General features: G+C 38.3%; 1 protein-coding gene across 1 annotated transcript; it reads right to left on the bottom strand.

Annotated features, from left to right (window-relative positions):
• Positions 1 to 3,294, bottom strand: LOC129685671 (melanoma antigen preferentially expressed in tumors-like). The gene is made up of 3 exons (XM_055619176.1): positions 3,005 to 3,294; positions 1,742 to 2,323; positions 1 to 514 (listed from the first exon to the last, which is right to left on the bottom strand). The coding sequence occupies exons 1-3, from the start codon at positions 3,292 to 3,294 to the stop codon at positions 1 to 3; spliced, it is 1,386 nt and encodes a 461-aa protein (XP_055475151.1).
• Positions 3,295 to 13,758: the final 10,464 nt, after the last annotated feature.

Here is a 13,758-nt window from a genome sequence, read left to right as displayed (position 1 = left end):
TTACTCTGTGTAAGTGATCCATGTCATGTCATTGTGCTGTGCAAGCTCTAACATCCTCTTCAGTTCTGGTTGTACAATGGCAAGCTTCCTTCTGTCTAAACTATGCTGAAAATGCCATTCTTCAAAGCAATGTACAGGGATAGGATAAATTACATATTTTAGCTCCATCAAAGGTGTTAAATTATTCATTATATTCACAAGGATAGGCATTGTGATGGGGTTAGAAGCAAAGCCCAGAACACGGAGATGGGTGCATCTGATTAAGGCAGGGATAAGAACAGAGATTGCATCATCAGTTATAAGGCAATTATTTAGCTCTAATATCTGAAGAGTACCAGAGAGATTTACCAGAAGAGTGTAAATGGGCTCCAAATCATTCCAATACATTGTATTGTTACTAAGATTCAAGAGCTTTAGGTGGGTGGCCTGAGGGCTCTGAGACAGAAATTGGTAGTCTCTGGATGAGAGATTACAAAATGGCAGATAGAAGAAATCCAAGCCAGGTGGTATAAATCTGTAGGGATGAAAACAAAAACAAAACATAAAAAGCTTCTGAAAAATGAAAAGTGAATGAGGAAAACTGTACCTTTATGTCTAGAAGAAACTACTTTTCACATGTATGATACTTGAGTATCAATGTGTCAGTGTGTGCTTTAATTCACTTACTAGTTTGTGACTCTGAGAAAGTTAGTTTTCTTTTTCTTTTCCCCTTTTTTGTGAGACAGAATATTACTATGTAGCTCAGGCTGTCCTGGAACTATGTAGACCAGGCTAGTCTTTTTTTTTTTTCAGGGAATAAACTTTTTTATTAAAAACATTTAAATATCATCATCAGACAGAGGAAGTATTTATTGGCAATTAGCATAAATTTAAAGGGCAATAATCTAGTGGGTAATAGAACAAAACCAATAATCTTAAAATTATCTTTGGGTAAGTTAGAAATGCAGTAAAATTCATACCTTCAATTATATAAAAACTAAAATTAAAAAAACCTAGAAGAAAGAAAAATTGAAAATAATAGAGTGAATCTAAAAACTGAGATGGAAAGAAAATTAGACAGTAGAAAGAGGCTAGTCTTAAACTCACAGAATCTACCTGTCTTTGCCACCTGAGTGCTGAGATTAACAGTACATGACAACATACCCAGCTGTCGGTTTAGTTTACAACTCTGAAATACAATCATTTTTCTTCTTAAGAATGTGTAAATTATATTAGAATAGTTGATTCTAAGAAATATTAAAAGAAAAACCCAAACCTACTCATAACTTGTAATATTATCCACTGTATATTTTAGTTGACCTTCTTAGTGGAGAGGAATAACAAAGAGCAGGCAACTGAGAATTCCCTTTGGACAGTCCCCAAATAACAATCTCTACTATCATGGCCTGTATCTTGGAGAGTATAGATTATGAAAGTGATCTGACATTATGAGCTACGGTCCTCTCTAATCATGTGCTTCAGTGCTATAACAAAAATTTTTTCACTTATCTCAGTTCTCCTCCTCCTGATATCTGCAGGGCTAGAAGTTTTTCTCCCTTGTATTTCTACACTTACTGTAGTATCTGTACATTGCTGGCTGCTTAATTTATGTACTCCTGTCTCTCTTCAGTTTCAAATTCCCAGAAGTGATGAAATGGAATGCATAAAATCTTGTGAGGAGCTTAGAAAATACCCAAGAAGTTTTTCTCTCCTGTCTCAATAGGCTACTGAGGAAACCCAGGGACCAACTGCAAATAATTACCTGAGCAATTTGTCCAGGTAATTTTTAAGGTTGAATGAAGCCAATTTGAGTTCGTTGAGATTTTCCATTCGCTGCAGGTTACTGAGGAAATTTTTAAAGACTTTCCCCCTCAGAGATCGAAAAGAGACTTTAAACAGAATAACGCTTTGTAGGTGGGCCATCTGAGATAGGATGCTGTTGATATCACTCAATGAGTAATTACCAACAGAAAACTGATCAACACACTTGCGATCGAGAAATTTCAGAGTACATTTGTAGTTATGCAATTTATCTACTTGCAGATCTCGACAGCATACATGCAAAGAGCCTGAATTCTCCTCAGCTTTACCCATAAGCAAATCCAAAAATTCCTTTTGCACTAAGGAGCCATCGAGGAAAAGTTCCACTAGTAATTCCACAGGCCTGGGTGACTGAGACTCAATCCCTGAATTTCCTAAACGAAGATGTCCTTCTATTTTAGTGATAGAGTGGTCAGAATAAGCACAAGAATGAAAACAGAAAGATGATTTGGTGCGGACTATAGGGCATGTGATTCTACAGTCAGTGACTTGTCTCAAATCTAGTATCCTCAGTTTAGGTCTCCTATAGGGAAAAGAGCAGATAGAATATATGATATAGCAAATGATAATGAAACCCATTAGAATCAATGATGACATATATGAACACATCTAGTCTCATCAGGACTGCCTAGATCTTCTTCCTTTGTGGCCTGGAAATCTTGCATTGCCAGGGGCAAGTGGTCAAAGTGCAGGCAACTGAGTTAATAACAGAGGCTGCCCCTTCACCCCTTACTTGGGTACCCACTGAGACTGGGCTGCTAATTGGCAATATAGAGTGAAGAGGGAGGGCTGTTGGCACTGGGAGGAATTGAGGGAGGGGGGCCTTAATCAGGATTTATAAAGAATAAATAATGAAAAACAAAATACAAACAATACATAAATGCAAATTTAAAATAAAATAGAACAAATCATTTTAGCCATAGCTGGAGTTCCTTATAATAACTACCAACAAACTTTTCCCATGAAAATTAAACCTCCTTTTCCCCATCATGTTACACCTTAAATCATCTTCAGTAATAATATTTATTATATAAACCCATCAACAGTACCCCTACCCCAATAACACAGATTTCATAACAAAATATATTGTGCCAACATGCTCTCACATAAATCTTCATCATGCACTTGTTACTACTTCTGGAGAGAGTAGTAGGCCATGGCATAACCTCCTGAATCTTATCATGTCTCTACTATACAACCTTACCTAGGAGAGGAGTTCTGTGCAGGACATACTGGAAGATTCTCAATCATGGCTTTCAGGAGTTCATGGTGAGCCTCCTGAATACTTAGTGATCCAATATGGAGACAGTAAAAGGGCCAAACTTTAACCATTGTACTCAATATATTCCTATGCCTACCCTTGAAGGCAGCAATGAACAATGGAACAAAAAGCTCTCTTGGAATGTCCTCCAGAGCTTGGATTGCTACAGACTCATTGCTCAGCAGACTCTGCACAGCAAGATCCAACAGTTTATTCGGGACTGCTGCATCCATCATTGTGAGCCTGTATCAGGAGGAGAAACATTGAGAAGTTCTGGGAAAACACAGTCTCTTCTTTGCAACCAGTGATAGCAAAGTAGAAAATATTTAAAGAATAAATGGTGCATCTGATGGCCACTTCTAGATACCTCCACTACAGACCCATGTTAGAAATTGACTTGTGAGTGTGAATGGTGTGTGTACATGCGGGTGTGAGTTACTATTTACTTCCTCTTGGAGAGTGTCTACTCCATCACATGTATATATAAATATATGTATATGGTAAAACACTATTATAATTGGGTAGAAAGCAGGCAGAAAATATTTTGGTCACATAGCTCCATGGATCCCAGTATTTTCCCTCTGTAATATACAAGCTACGATGAAAAAAAGGTAAATCTACACAAAAATAACACAATAGAAAATATTAAAACATGAAATCAATTGTGATCAATGTGAAAATGAATGATATTCTAGCTCATGAATTGTCATATTCTATCATTACATTTGTGACAGATATATGCACATCCAAACTGCACAAGGTATACATGAAAGAAGATGGTTAAGTACTGAAAGTTGACCTCAAGCATATTCAGAAAAATTTATCATAAATTAAGTGTAAGAAAGAAAAATATACATGGGTTGTCTATAACTTAGAAGACTAAAGAAATTGCTGACAAGAAATTCCCGATTATCTGTTTTAACAAAGACATATTTTAAAATTTTGAAATCTTAGATTTATTTATAATTTCATTCACTGTTAGTGCAACAGAGATTAATCATGACTAGTCAACAAATATATTTGGCAGAGTGAGTCATTTACAAAATGTGATTTTCATTTGTTTTAGGGGAAGTCTTCTGTATCCTAAAATCTTTCCATTTTTCTTCTGTTTAAAACTATATAAAATCATTCTATTGTAGTACTGTATTTAATATGTAAACTATATTGCTACATATACAATAAACCATTTTATTATAGTGTATTTCATATGTGAAACATATTGTCATATATACAATAAAGTATACCTTTTTTAAACAAACAAACAAGAACGAAAAATAAAACAGAAAGTCAGAAGAATGGTGTGTAGTTTAGTGCAAAGACTTAAAAAAAACTATTCAACTTAAACCTGTATGTTGTGTATCACATTTGGAAAGTAAATATTCAGTCTGGTAATGGAATACTGACTTCTAGGCTCAGGGGTTAGTGCCACTGCTTGAGGTGCAAAAGCACAGTTGAGAATGATTCATGTGAATGAGAAGCTGGAATAGCCATCTCACAATGAATCTCATTAAGATGTGTTATGGCCACATGATCATCTCCTTAGATGCTGAAAAAGCATTTGACAAAGTCCAACACCCATTCATGTTTAAAGTCTTGGAGAGATCAGGAATATAAGGCACATATCTAAACATAGTAAAGGCAATATACAGCAAGCCTTTAGCCAACATCAAACTCAATGGAGAGAAACTTAAATCAATTCCACTGAAATCAGGGACAAGACAAGGCTGCCCACTCTCTCCCTACCTCTTCAACATAGTACTTGAAGTCCTAGCCAGAGCAATAAGACAACTAAAGGAGATCAAGGGGATACAAATCGGAAAGGAAAAGGTCAAAGTGTCACTATTCGCAGATGATATGATAGTATATATGAGCGACCCCAAGAATTCAACCAGAGAACTCCTCCAGTTGATAAACATCTTCAGCAAAGTGGCAGGATACAAAATCAACTCAAAAAAATCAGAAGCCCTCCTGTATACCAAAGACAAAATGGCCGAGAAAGAAATTAGGGAAACAACACCCTTCACAATAGCCACTAAAGACATAAAGTACCTTGGTGTGACTCTAACCAAGCAAGTGAAAGACCTGTTTGAGAAAAACTTCAAGTCTCTGAAGAAAGAAATTGAAGAAGATCTCAGAAGATGGAAAGATCTCCCATGCTCATGGATTGGTAGGATTAACATTGTGAAAATGGCCATCCTGCCAAAAGCAATCTACAGATTCAATGCAATTCCCATCAAAATACCAACTCAATTCTTTACAGACATTGAAAAAAAGATTCTCAGCTTCATATGGAGAAACAAAAAAACCAGAATCTCCAAAACAATCCTGTACAACAACAGATCATCTGGAGGTATCTCCATCCCCGATCTCAAGTTGTACTACAGGGCAATAGTAATAAAAACTGCATGGTATTGGCATAAAAACAGAAAGGAGGATCAATGGAACCGCATTGAAGACCCAGAAATAAACCCACACACCTATGAATACTCGATTTTTGACAAAGAAGCCAAAACCATTCAATGGAAAAAAGACAGCATATTCAACAAATGGTGCTGGTCCAACTGGATGTCCACATGCAGAAAAATGAAAATAGATCTTTATTTATCACCCTGCACAAAACTAAAGTGCAAGCGGATCAAAGACCTCAACATAAAACCAGATACTCTAAATCTGTTAGAAGAAAAAGTGGGGAACAGCCTAGAACTCATTGGCACAGGAGACAACTTCCTGAACAGAACACCAACAGCACAGGCTCTAAGAGAAACAATCAATAAATGGTACCTCATGAAACTGAAAAGCTTCTGTAAAGCAAAGGACACTGTCATCAAAACAAAACGCCTGCCGACAGATTGGGAAAGAATCTTCACTAACCCTTTATCTGAAAGAGGACTAATATCGAGTATATACAAAGAACTAAAGAAGCTGAAAAGCAGCAAACCAAGTAATCCAATTAAAAAATGGGGAACAGAGCTAAAGAGAGAATTCTGGACAGAGGAATATCGAATGGCAGAGAAACACTTAAAGAAATGCTCAACCTCATTAGCCATCAGGGAAATGCAAATCAAAACAACCCTGAGATATCACCTTACACCCATCAGAATGGCCAAAATGAAAAACTCAAGGGACAACACATGCTGGAGAGGTTGTGGAGAAAGGGGAACCCTCCTCCACTGCTGGTGGGAATGTAAACTGGTACAACCACTCTGGAAATCTATCTGGTGCTTTCTAAGACAATTAGGAATAGTGCTTCCTCAAGACCCAGCTATACCACTGCTAGGTATATACCCAAAGTTTGCTCAAGTACACAAAAGGGATATTTGCTCAACCATGTTTATAGCAGCTTTATTTGTAATAGCCAGAACCTGGAAACAACCCAGATGTCCATCAACGGAGGAATGGGTACAGAAATTGTGGTATTTTTACACAATGGAATACTACTCAGCAATCAAAAAGGAGGAAATCATGAAATTTGCAGGCAAATGGTGGGATCTAGAAAAGATCATCCTGAGTGAAATATCCCAGAAGGAGAAAGACAAACACGGTATATACTCACTTATATAGACCTATAAGATATGATAAACATAATGAAATCTATACACCTAAAAAAGATAATCAAGAGAGCGGACATGGGGTAAGATTATCAATCCTCGTTTTGAAAGACAGATGGGATGCGCATTGAACATTGACAGGAGTCTACTGAGCGCATTTGAAAGACTCTAACTAGCAGTGTTTTCAAAGCAAAGACTCATGACCAAACCTTTGGCAGAGTACAGGGAATCATAAGAAAGAAGGGGAGTTAGTCTGATGAGGAAAGGATAGGAGCTCCACAAGGACCAAAGATATCTGGGCACAGGGTCTTTTCTGAGACTGACATGCAACCAAGGACCATGTATGAATGTAACCTAGAACCTCTGCTCAGATGTAGCCTGTGGTAGCTCAGTAACCAATTGGTTTCCCATAGTGAGGGGAACAAGGACTATTTCTAACAGGAACTCAATGACTGGCTCTTTGGCCTCCCCACCCCCCAAGGGAGGAGCAGTCCTGTTAGGCCACAGAGGAGAGCTTTGTAGCCAGTCCTGAAGATACCTGATAAAACAGGATCAGATGAATGGGGAGGAGGTTCCCCTATCAGTGGACTTGGCAAGGGGCACGGTGGAGATGAGGGACGGAGGGAGGGACTGGGAGGGAATGAGGGATTGGGACACGGCTGGGATACAGAGTTAATAAAATGCAACTGATAAGAAAAAAATAAAATTCAAAAAAAAAGATGTTTTATGGGTGAGGAGCTGAAGAAATGGCTGTGATTAAGACCACTGACTCTTCCAGACAAGCAGGTTTCAATTCCCAGAGCCAACCTGGCAGCAACCACAGCCATCTGTCTGTGACTCCTAGAATCCAACAGCCTCACTTAGACATATAGAAAAATCACCACTAAAAATAAAAATAAAACGATGTATTATGAATATGTATTAAAAATAATAAATATCAAATGACTATCAAATAAGCAATATGGATGGTTTAAAAATGCAGTCTTTAAACACACAGACTCTGAGGAGGAATAAATCGATGACAACAGGAGAAGAACTCAACAAAAAGTGTTAATGATGGGAAAGAAAAAAAAGGAGGGAATTAAGAATCTAGTAACCTGTATTATATGGCTAATATCCACTTATGAGTATATACCATCTGTTTCTTTCTACTTCTGGGATACTTCACTCAGGATGATCTTTTCTAGTTCCCACCATTTGCCTGCAAATTTCATGATTTCCTTGTACATTGTGTAAATGTACCACAATATCTGTATCCATTTCTCATTTGGGAGAGATCTAGGTTGTTTCCAGATTCTGGCTAATACGAATAAAGCTGCTACAATCATAGATGAACAAGTGTACTTTTTGTATACTTGAGTATATTTCAGATATATATGCCTAGGAGTGGTATACCTGGGTCTTGAAGTAGCACTAGTCCTAATTTCCCAAGAAAACACCAGATTAATTAACAAACTGGTTGTACTAGTTTATATTCCCACCAGCAGTGGAGGAGGGTTCCACTTTGTCTACATCATTTCCAGCATGTGTTCTCACTTGACTTTTTGGATAAACATACTAAAATATATAGGCCTAAGGAAGCTAAACAACAAGGAGGAGCCTAGGGCAGAAGCGATAGACATGGAAGGTCAGAGAAGGACAGGGTACAGGACAGGAGCCTAACAGAGAGGGCCTCTGAAAGAATCTACCCAGCAGGGTATTGAAGCACATGCTGAGACTCATAGTCACACTTTGACAGAGTACATGCAATCTTATGGAAGAAGTGTGAAATAGAAAGGCCTGGAGAGGACAGGAACTCCATAATGAGACCAACAGAGCAAAAATCCTGGGCCCAGGGGTCCTCCAGTGACTGATACTCCAAACAAGGACCATTCATGGAGATAACCTAAATCCACTGCTCAGATGTAGCACACAGGCAGCTCAGTCTCCACGTGGATGACCTTATGAGGACAGCAGGGTCTATCTCCCACATGAACTCAGTGGCAGACTCTTAGATTACCTCCCCTTTGGGGTGCATCCTTGCCAGGCCACAGAGAAAGAGGATGCAGTCAGCCCTGATAAGACCTGATAGGCTGGAGTCAGATAGAAGGGCGGAGGTCCTCCTCTAATGGACTATGGGAAGAGCATAGGGGCAGAAGAGAGAGGGTGATGGGACTGGCAGGAGATGAGGGGGTGTGCTACCGCTGGCATACAAAGTGAATAAACTACAATGAATAATTTTTCAAAAATAGAGTAACTGAAATTTTTACTTAGATTTAAATTTAAGCAAAAAGTTGAATCACACAGCTTCTTGAAGAACACATGATAAGTATTCCTTAAGCTTAAGGGATTTCTCTTGTCACTGAAATTCTAGAGGTAATGAAAGGTAGCAATGAGCCCTCTGACCAAATAATAATGAAAAAATTTAACAATATCAAATTAAGTATTTCAAAAGGGAGCTTACAGACTAAAAGGATGTAGTAATTATACATTCCAGATAAGTGGAAACTATGCTTCTTGTGTAGGGAACTCAAAAACCAAGGACACAAAACAAAACAAAAACTGTATAAAAATAAAGTTTCCACAAGAGTTTCAGGAAGGGACTTCAGGCAAATTATAAATGCCAAAGTTTAATGACAGTTAGATGTGCATAGTATATTAAAATAGCTCCAAGTTTTGATCCAGTCTCTGGTAACATATAGGCAAAATTAGCATGTGACTGTGTTCTGCTAGTGAAGCTGTGAAAAATGAAAATTTACATATCTTATAAAGATCTTCTACAAAAACGGCTATTCATGCCCAAGGATATTCAGTGAAGGAACAGAATTTCTAAGTATAAGCAATTAAAAACTACATATAGGTAGAATAAAAATGGTCTGCTATAGCCATACAAATGTGCCTGATGCAAGTGTGAAAATAATGAAAATCCCTTAATAAATGTCAGGGAGCCATTTTAAGAAATGAAATGCTGGGAACATGGAACACCCAGGCCTAAATGAGATATCTCCATCAAATCTCTACCCTCAGGCACAGGGAATTCTCCAGAAGAGGTTGCAGAAAGATATTAAGAGCCACTGGGGGTCTAGGTCATATCCATGCATGGTTCTTGTTTATAGAATCAGTCTCATAAAAGACCCCTGTGCTCAGATATTTTTGGTCCTTGTGGAGCTCCTGTCCTTTCCAGGTCTTACTATCTCCCACTTCTTTCATATGATTCTCTGTACTCTGCCCAAAGTTTGGCCATGTTTCACAGCACCTGTAGCCCATAGCAGCTCAGTATCTACGTGGCCTTCCCAGTAAGGGGAACAGGGACTGTTTCTGGCATGAACTCTGTGGCTAGCTCTTTGACCTCCTCAAACCCCAAGGTAGAAGTAGCCTAGCTAGGCCTCAGAGAAGGACACTCTATCCAGTCTTGGTGAGACCTGATAAACAAGGTCAGATGGAAGAAGAGGAGGACCTCCTTTATCAGTGGACTTAAAGAGGGACAGGAAGAGGATGAGGGAGGAAGGATGGGATCGGGAGGGTATGAGGGAGGGAGCTACATGTGGGATACAAAATAAATAAACTGTAAGTAATTTAAAAAACAAAATTTGAACCAAAAAAAGTCACTGTTGATGAAGACACTAAAGAAATAAGGCTTTCTAGAGACACCAGGACTGACGCCCTTATAAACTCACAGAGACTGTGGCAGGAGTGACACAAGGGGACACAAACTCTTATCCCTAAACCAGAAGCTATCCCTAGCTGATAACTACTCACAAAGAACAAAAATGTTTGTTTCTCCAAGTGTCTCACTTGCCTCTATAAACCAGATTCAAGGTCAGGCCCTATGCCAAGCAATGAACGGCCAACACAAAATGTACTCAGTGGTATCTTTGAACTTTTTGTTTTATCTTGTTTTTATTTTTGTAAATTAATGTTTTGTCTTCGTTTTTCTTTTTGTAAATTAATGCTTTGTCTTAAACTGAAAAAAAAAACCTTTTATGTCTTTACCTTTATATTTCGGTTTCAGATTTTGTTTTTATGGGATTTCTCTATGTGTAAATGTGTGTTTGTGTGCATTTCTATGTTTCCTTTGTGCTTTTTCTGTTTTTCTTTGTTTTTGTTTGTACTGTCATATGCTGGTCAGTGTTTATTCTTAGCTTATATTTCATATTAATCTTTTAGATAAGTGATTGTTTTCTCATGACAGAAACAGAAGGTATGGATTTGGGTAGATGGGGATATGGAAGGGTCTGAAAGGAGTTGGGAAAGGGGAAACTATGATCAGAATAATTGCATAAAAAATCTTTTCTTAGTGAAAGAAGAAATGCTGTTAGACCTTTACTGCCAAGTCCAGGAAACAACTCTCCCTGCTTCTCCCAGAGGTCTGCTGGCAGTGTGATTATCTTCAGTGAGGTGTCACCCGGAAACTGATGAAGGGACCCATAGCCAAATATTAGGAAGAGCTTGGAAGAATCCTGTGGAAGATGGGGAGGAAGGATTGGAGGAGCAAAAAGGGTCAAGGACACCACAAGAAAACCTACAGAGTTAACTAACCTGGGCCCATAGGGGCTCACAGATACTGAACCACCAACCAAAGAGAACGCAGGGGATGGACTTAGGCTACATACACATATGTAACCCATGGGCAGCTTGGTCATCATGTGAGACCTCTAACAGCAGGCACAGGGCTTCCTCTGAATACACTGCCTGCCTATGGGTCCCTTGCCCCAAACAGGACGATCTTGTCTAGTCTCACAGTCAGATCTTTTGCCACCTGATATGCCCAGGTAGACTGATACCCATTGGATGTCTCCTCTTTTTTAAGAGAAAGGGCAGGAAAAATGGGGCAGGGGGTGAGAGAGATGAACTGGAAGGGAAGGGTGGGGGGAGGCTGCAATCAGGATAGAAAGTAATTAAATTAATTAATAAAATATTGTGTTACATGAAAAATTAAAATGTGCATCCTATGCTATCTCATGTAAGAAGACATTGTCAGAAAACATGTTATTTTTCCTTTGTGCAAAATAAATGCAACTGATATAGAGAAGTAAGTAAAAAGCATATGTTATCCCTACAATGAATGATTTCAAAAAAGGGGGGAGAATGAGAACAGGGAAGCAACTGAATTATATTATGCTATCTTATATTGTATTATACTATATTATGTTGTATTATATCATATTGGATTATCTGATTAATAGTAATGCTTCTCAAACTCAAAAGAGAAACACAGTTGGACTTGTAGAGCAGCAGCCCTGCATCTTGTGGGGTCTTCATGTCTGCTGTCAGGTGTCATCTGTTAGCCATTGCTGAAACAAGATGGTGGAGATACCCCCACAACAAAATGAGCAGAGGGAGGTATGAACACCGTTAGAGCAGGCATTTTTTGTCACATAGTTTCAACACAGTCATAATAAAACAGGAAAGTCTAGGGTAAAATGACCTTAGGAGCTATGTTCAGTACATGGTAAACAGAAAGAGAGTAAAACCTAGCTGTAGCTGCATATGCCTGCAATCTCAGGACTCGGGAGGTGGCAACAGAGAGACTCAAGTATATTGAGAGTTAAAAAAGCACCTTGAGGTACATGATATCCTGTCTCAAAATCCAAATCCATACAAACGACAAAAACAGAAGTTGGAGAAAGGAGAGATAAACTATTAAGAAGGAGAAAGATTTTAACATCAGGAATCACAAAGGAAGCACTAGAACAGCTGAGAAGAACTGAGACACAAGAATAGCAAGCTGTCAAATGCTCCAGCACAAGTTCCATGAGAGAGGGGAGGGGTAGAAATGAGGAAAAGCCTCTTCCAAATATAATGGTTCTCTACTTAAAATATATATATATATATAAACCCCAGAAGAAGAGCCCATGATTCTCAAAAGCATTAATTCAATCTCGGGAATTTGGGGACAGTGACCCTGCTGTTGGCACTAATCAAGATAAAGGAAATAAATACATTTTTCAACTCACTAATGCTTCAGAGGGCTACACAACAAGTTAAAATATTGAGAAAGACCTAACATTTAAGTCCAAGCTAATCTGGTAAATAGAAAAGACTGGAGATAGGCTTCCAGACCAGCCCTGTGGGAGACAGCTGTAGAAGGCAGTGATGGGTTTGGTGAATGACAGACAGCAACACACTGAGAAGTGCAGGCAGTAGATCCCAGGTAATGAAGGGGCCACTGCTCAGAGGTCATATCTCTTGTGTGTTAGTGAGCAAACTCCACCAGCTCGTGACACCTGAGGACACCAGTGATCCCATGCGTAAGCTGGAGCAGTTCTACATTGAGAGCCACTTACCTTCTGTATGGTTCAGTGCTGGTGAAACCGAGAATTCTGAGTTTCAGATCCATGGTGGTCTACATTTGGGTGAGAAATGATTGCAATGAGACCAAAATTCCAGCACAAATCTCAGTGATGCATTTCCTTCTGCTGTCTGTCCACTTTATTTACTTCATTCATTCATTATTATTTCTACTTTTAAATTAGAATATATTACTAATTATTTAAAAATTTCATACATGCATAAATGTATTCTATTCATATTCAAACCCATTCTTGCCCCCAAATCATCAGAGATCCATCCCTACCTTTAAACCCATTTCAACAATATCTGTTCTCTTCTCTAGTCTTTATGTACAATTAATACTTCTCCTTTTATCCAAATTGAGTTTTAACATCTGAGTTTATTGTGCATTATTTCATTAGTGTCTGTTTCAGAGTTGTCGGGGAACAGTAGTTAGTTTTAATACTTTGTGTGTTGATTTATATAGTTTAGTTAGCTATTCTAGTAGCTTTTCTTCTTTTATCTTCCTCCCTCCCTCCATTCCTTTCTTTCTTTCTTTCTTTCTTTCTTTCTTTCTTTCTTTCTTTCTTTTTCTTTCTTTCTTTTTGGGTTTGAGACTGAGTCATCTAAAGAAGGTTATCCACTATGAGATATGTAAATTGAGACATACACAACCATAGTGTATTATGTATCATGAAACAAAAATAAAAAAAATACAAAAAAGTTAAATAAACATATCTCTGCAAGTGCCATGTCAAAAAAAAATGCTGAGGTGTTTAAAGTGCTGTACAAACAGTTTAAAACTGTCCTTGAGTGGTCTGGAGAGATGGTTCAAAAGTTAAGAGCACTGGCTGCTCTTCCAGAAGAGGAATCTGGGTTCAATTCCCAGCATCCAAG

The sequence above is a fragment of the Psammomys obesus genome, unplaced genomic scaffold, assembly GCF_907164565.1.
Source record: "Psammomys obesus unplaced genomic scaffold, mPsaObe1.curated_primary_1811, whole genome shotgun sequence".
Lineage (NCBI taxonomy): Eukaryota > Metazoa > Chordata > Mammalia > Rodentia > Muridae > Psammomys > Psammomys obesus.
The sequence above is the reverse complement of the archived record's forward strand: the minus strand, read 5'-3'. Positions and strand labels throughout refer to the sequence as shown.

What these genes read in the sequence shown, in the direction of transcription:
- LOC129685671 (XM_055619176.1), bottom strand. Translation starts at nt 3,294, where the DNA reads ATGGATGCAGCAGTCCCGAATAAACTGTTGGATCTTGCTGTGCAGAGT. An exon ending in GCACAGAACTCCTCTCCTAG is followed by an intron (nt 2,324 to 3,004) that starts GTAAGGTTGTAT and finishes TTTTCCCTATAG; the next exon opens with GAGACCTAAACTGAGGATAC. An exon ending in TACCTGGACAAATTGCTCAG is followed by an intron (nt 515 to 1,741) that starts GTAATTATTTGC and finishes TCATCCCTACAG; the next exon opens with ATTTATACCACCTGGCTTGG.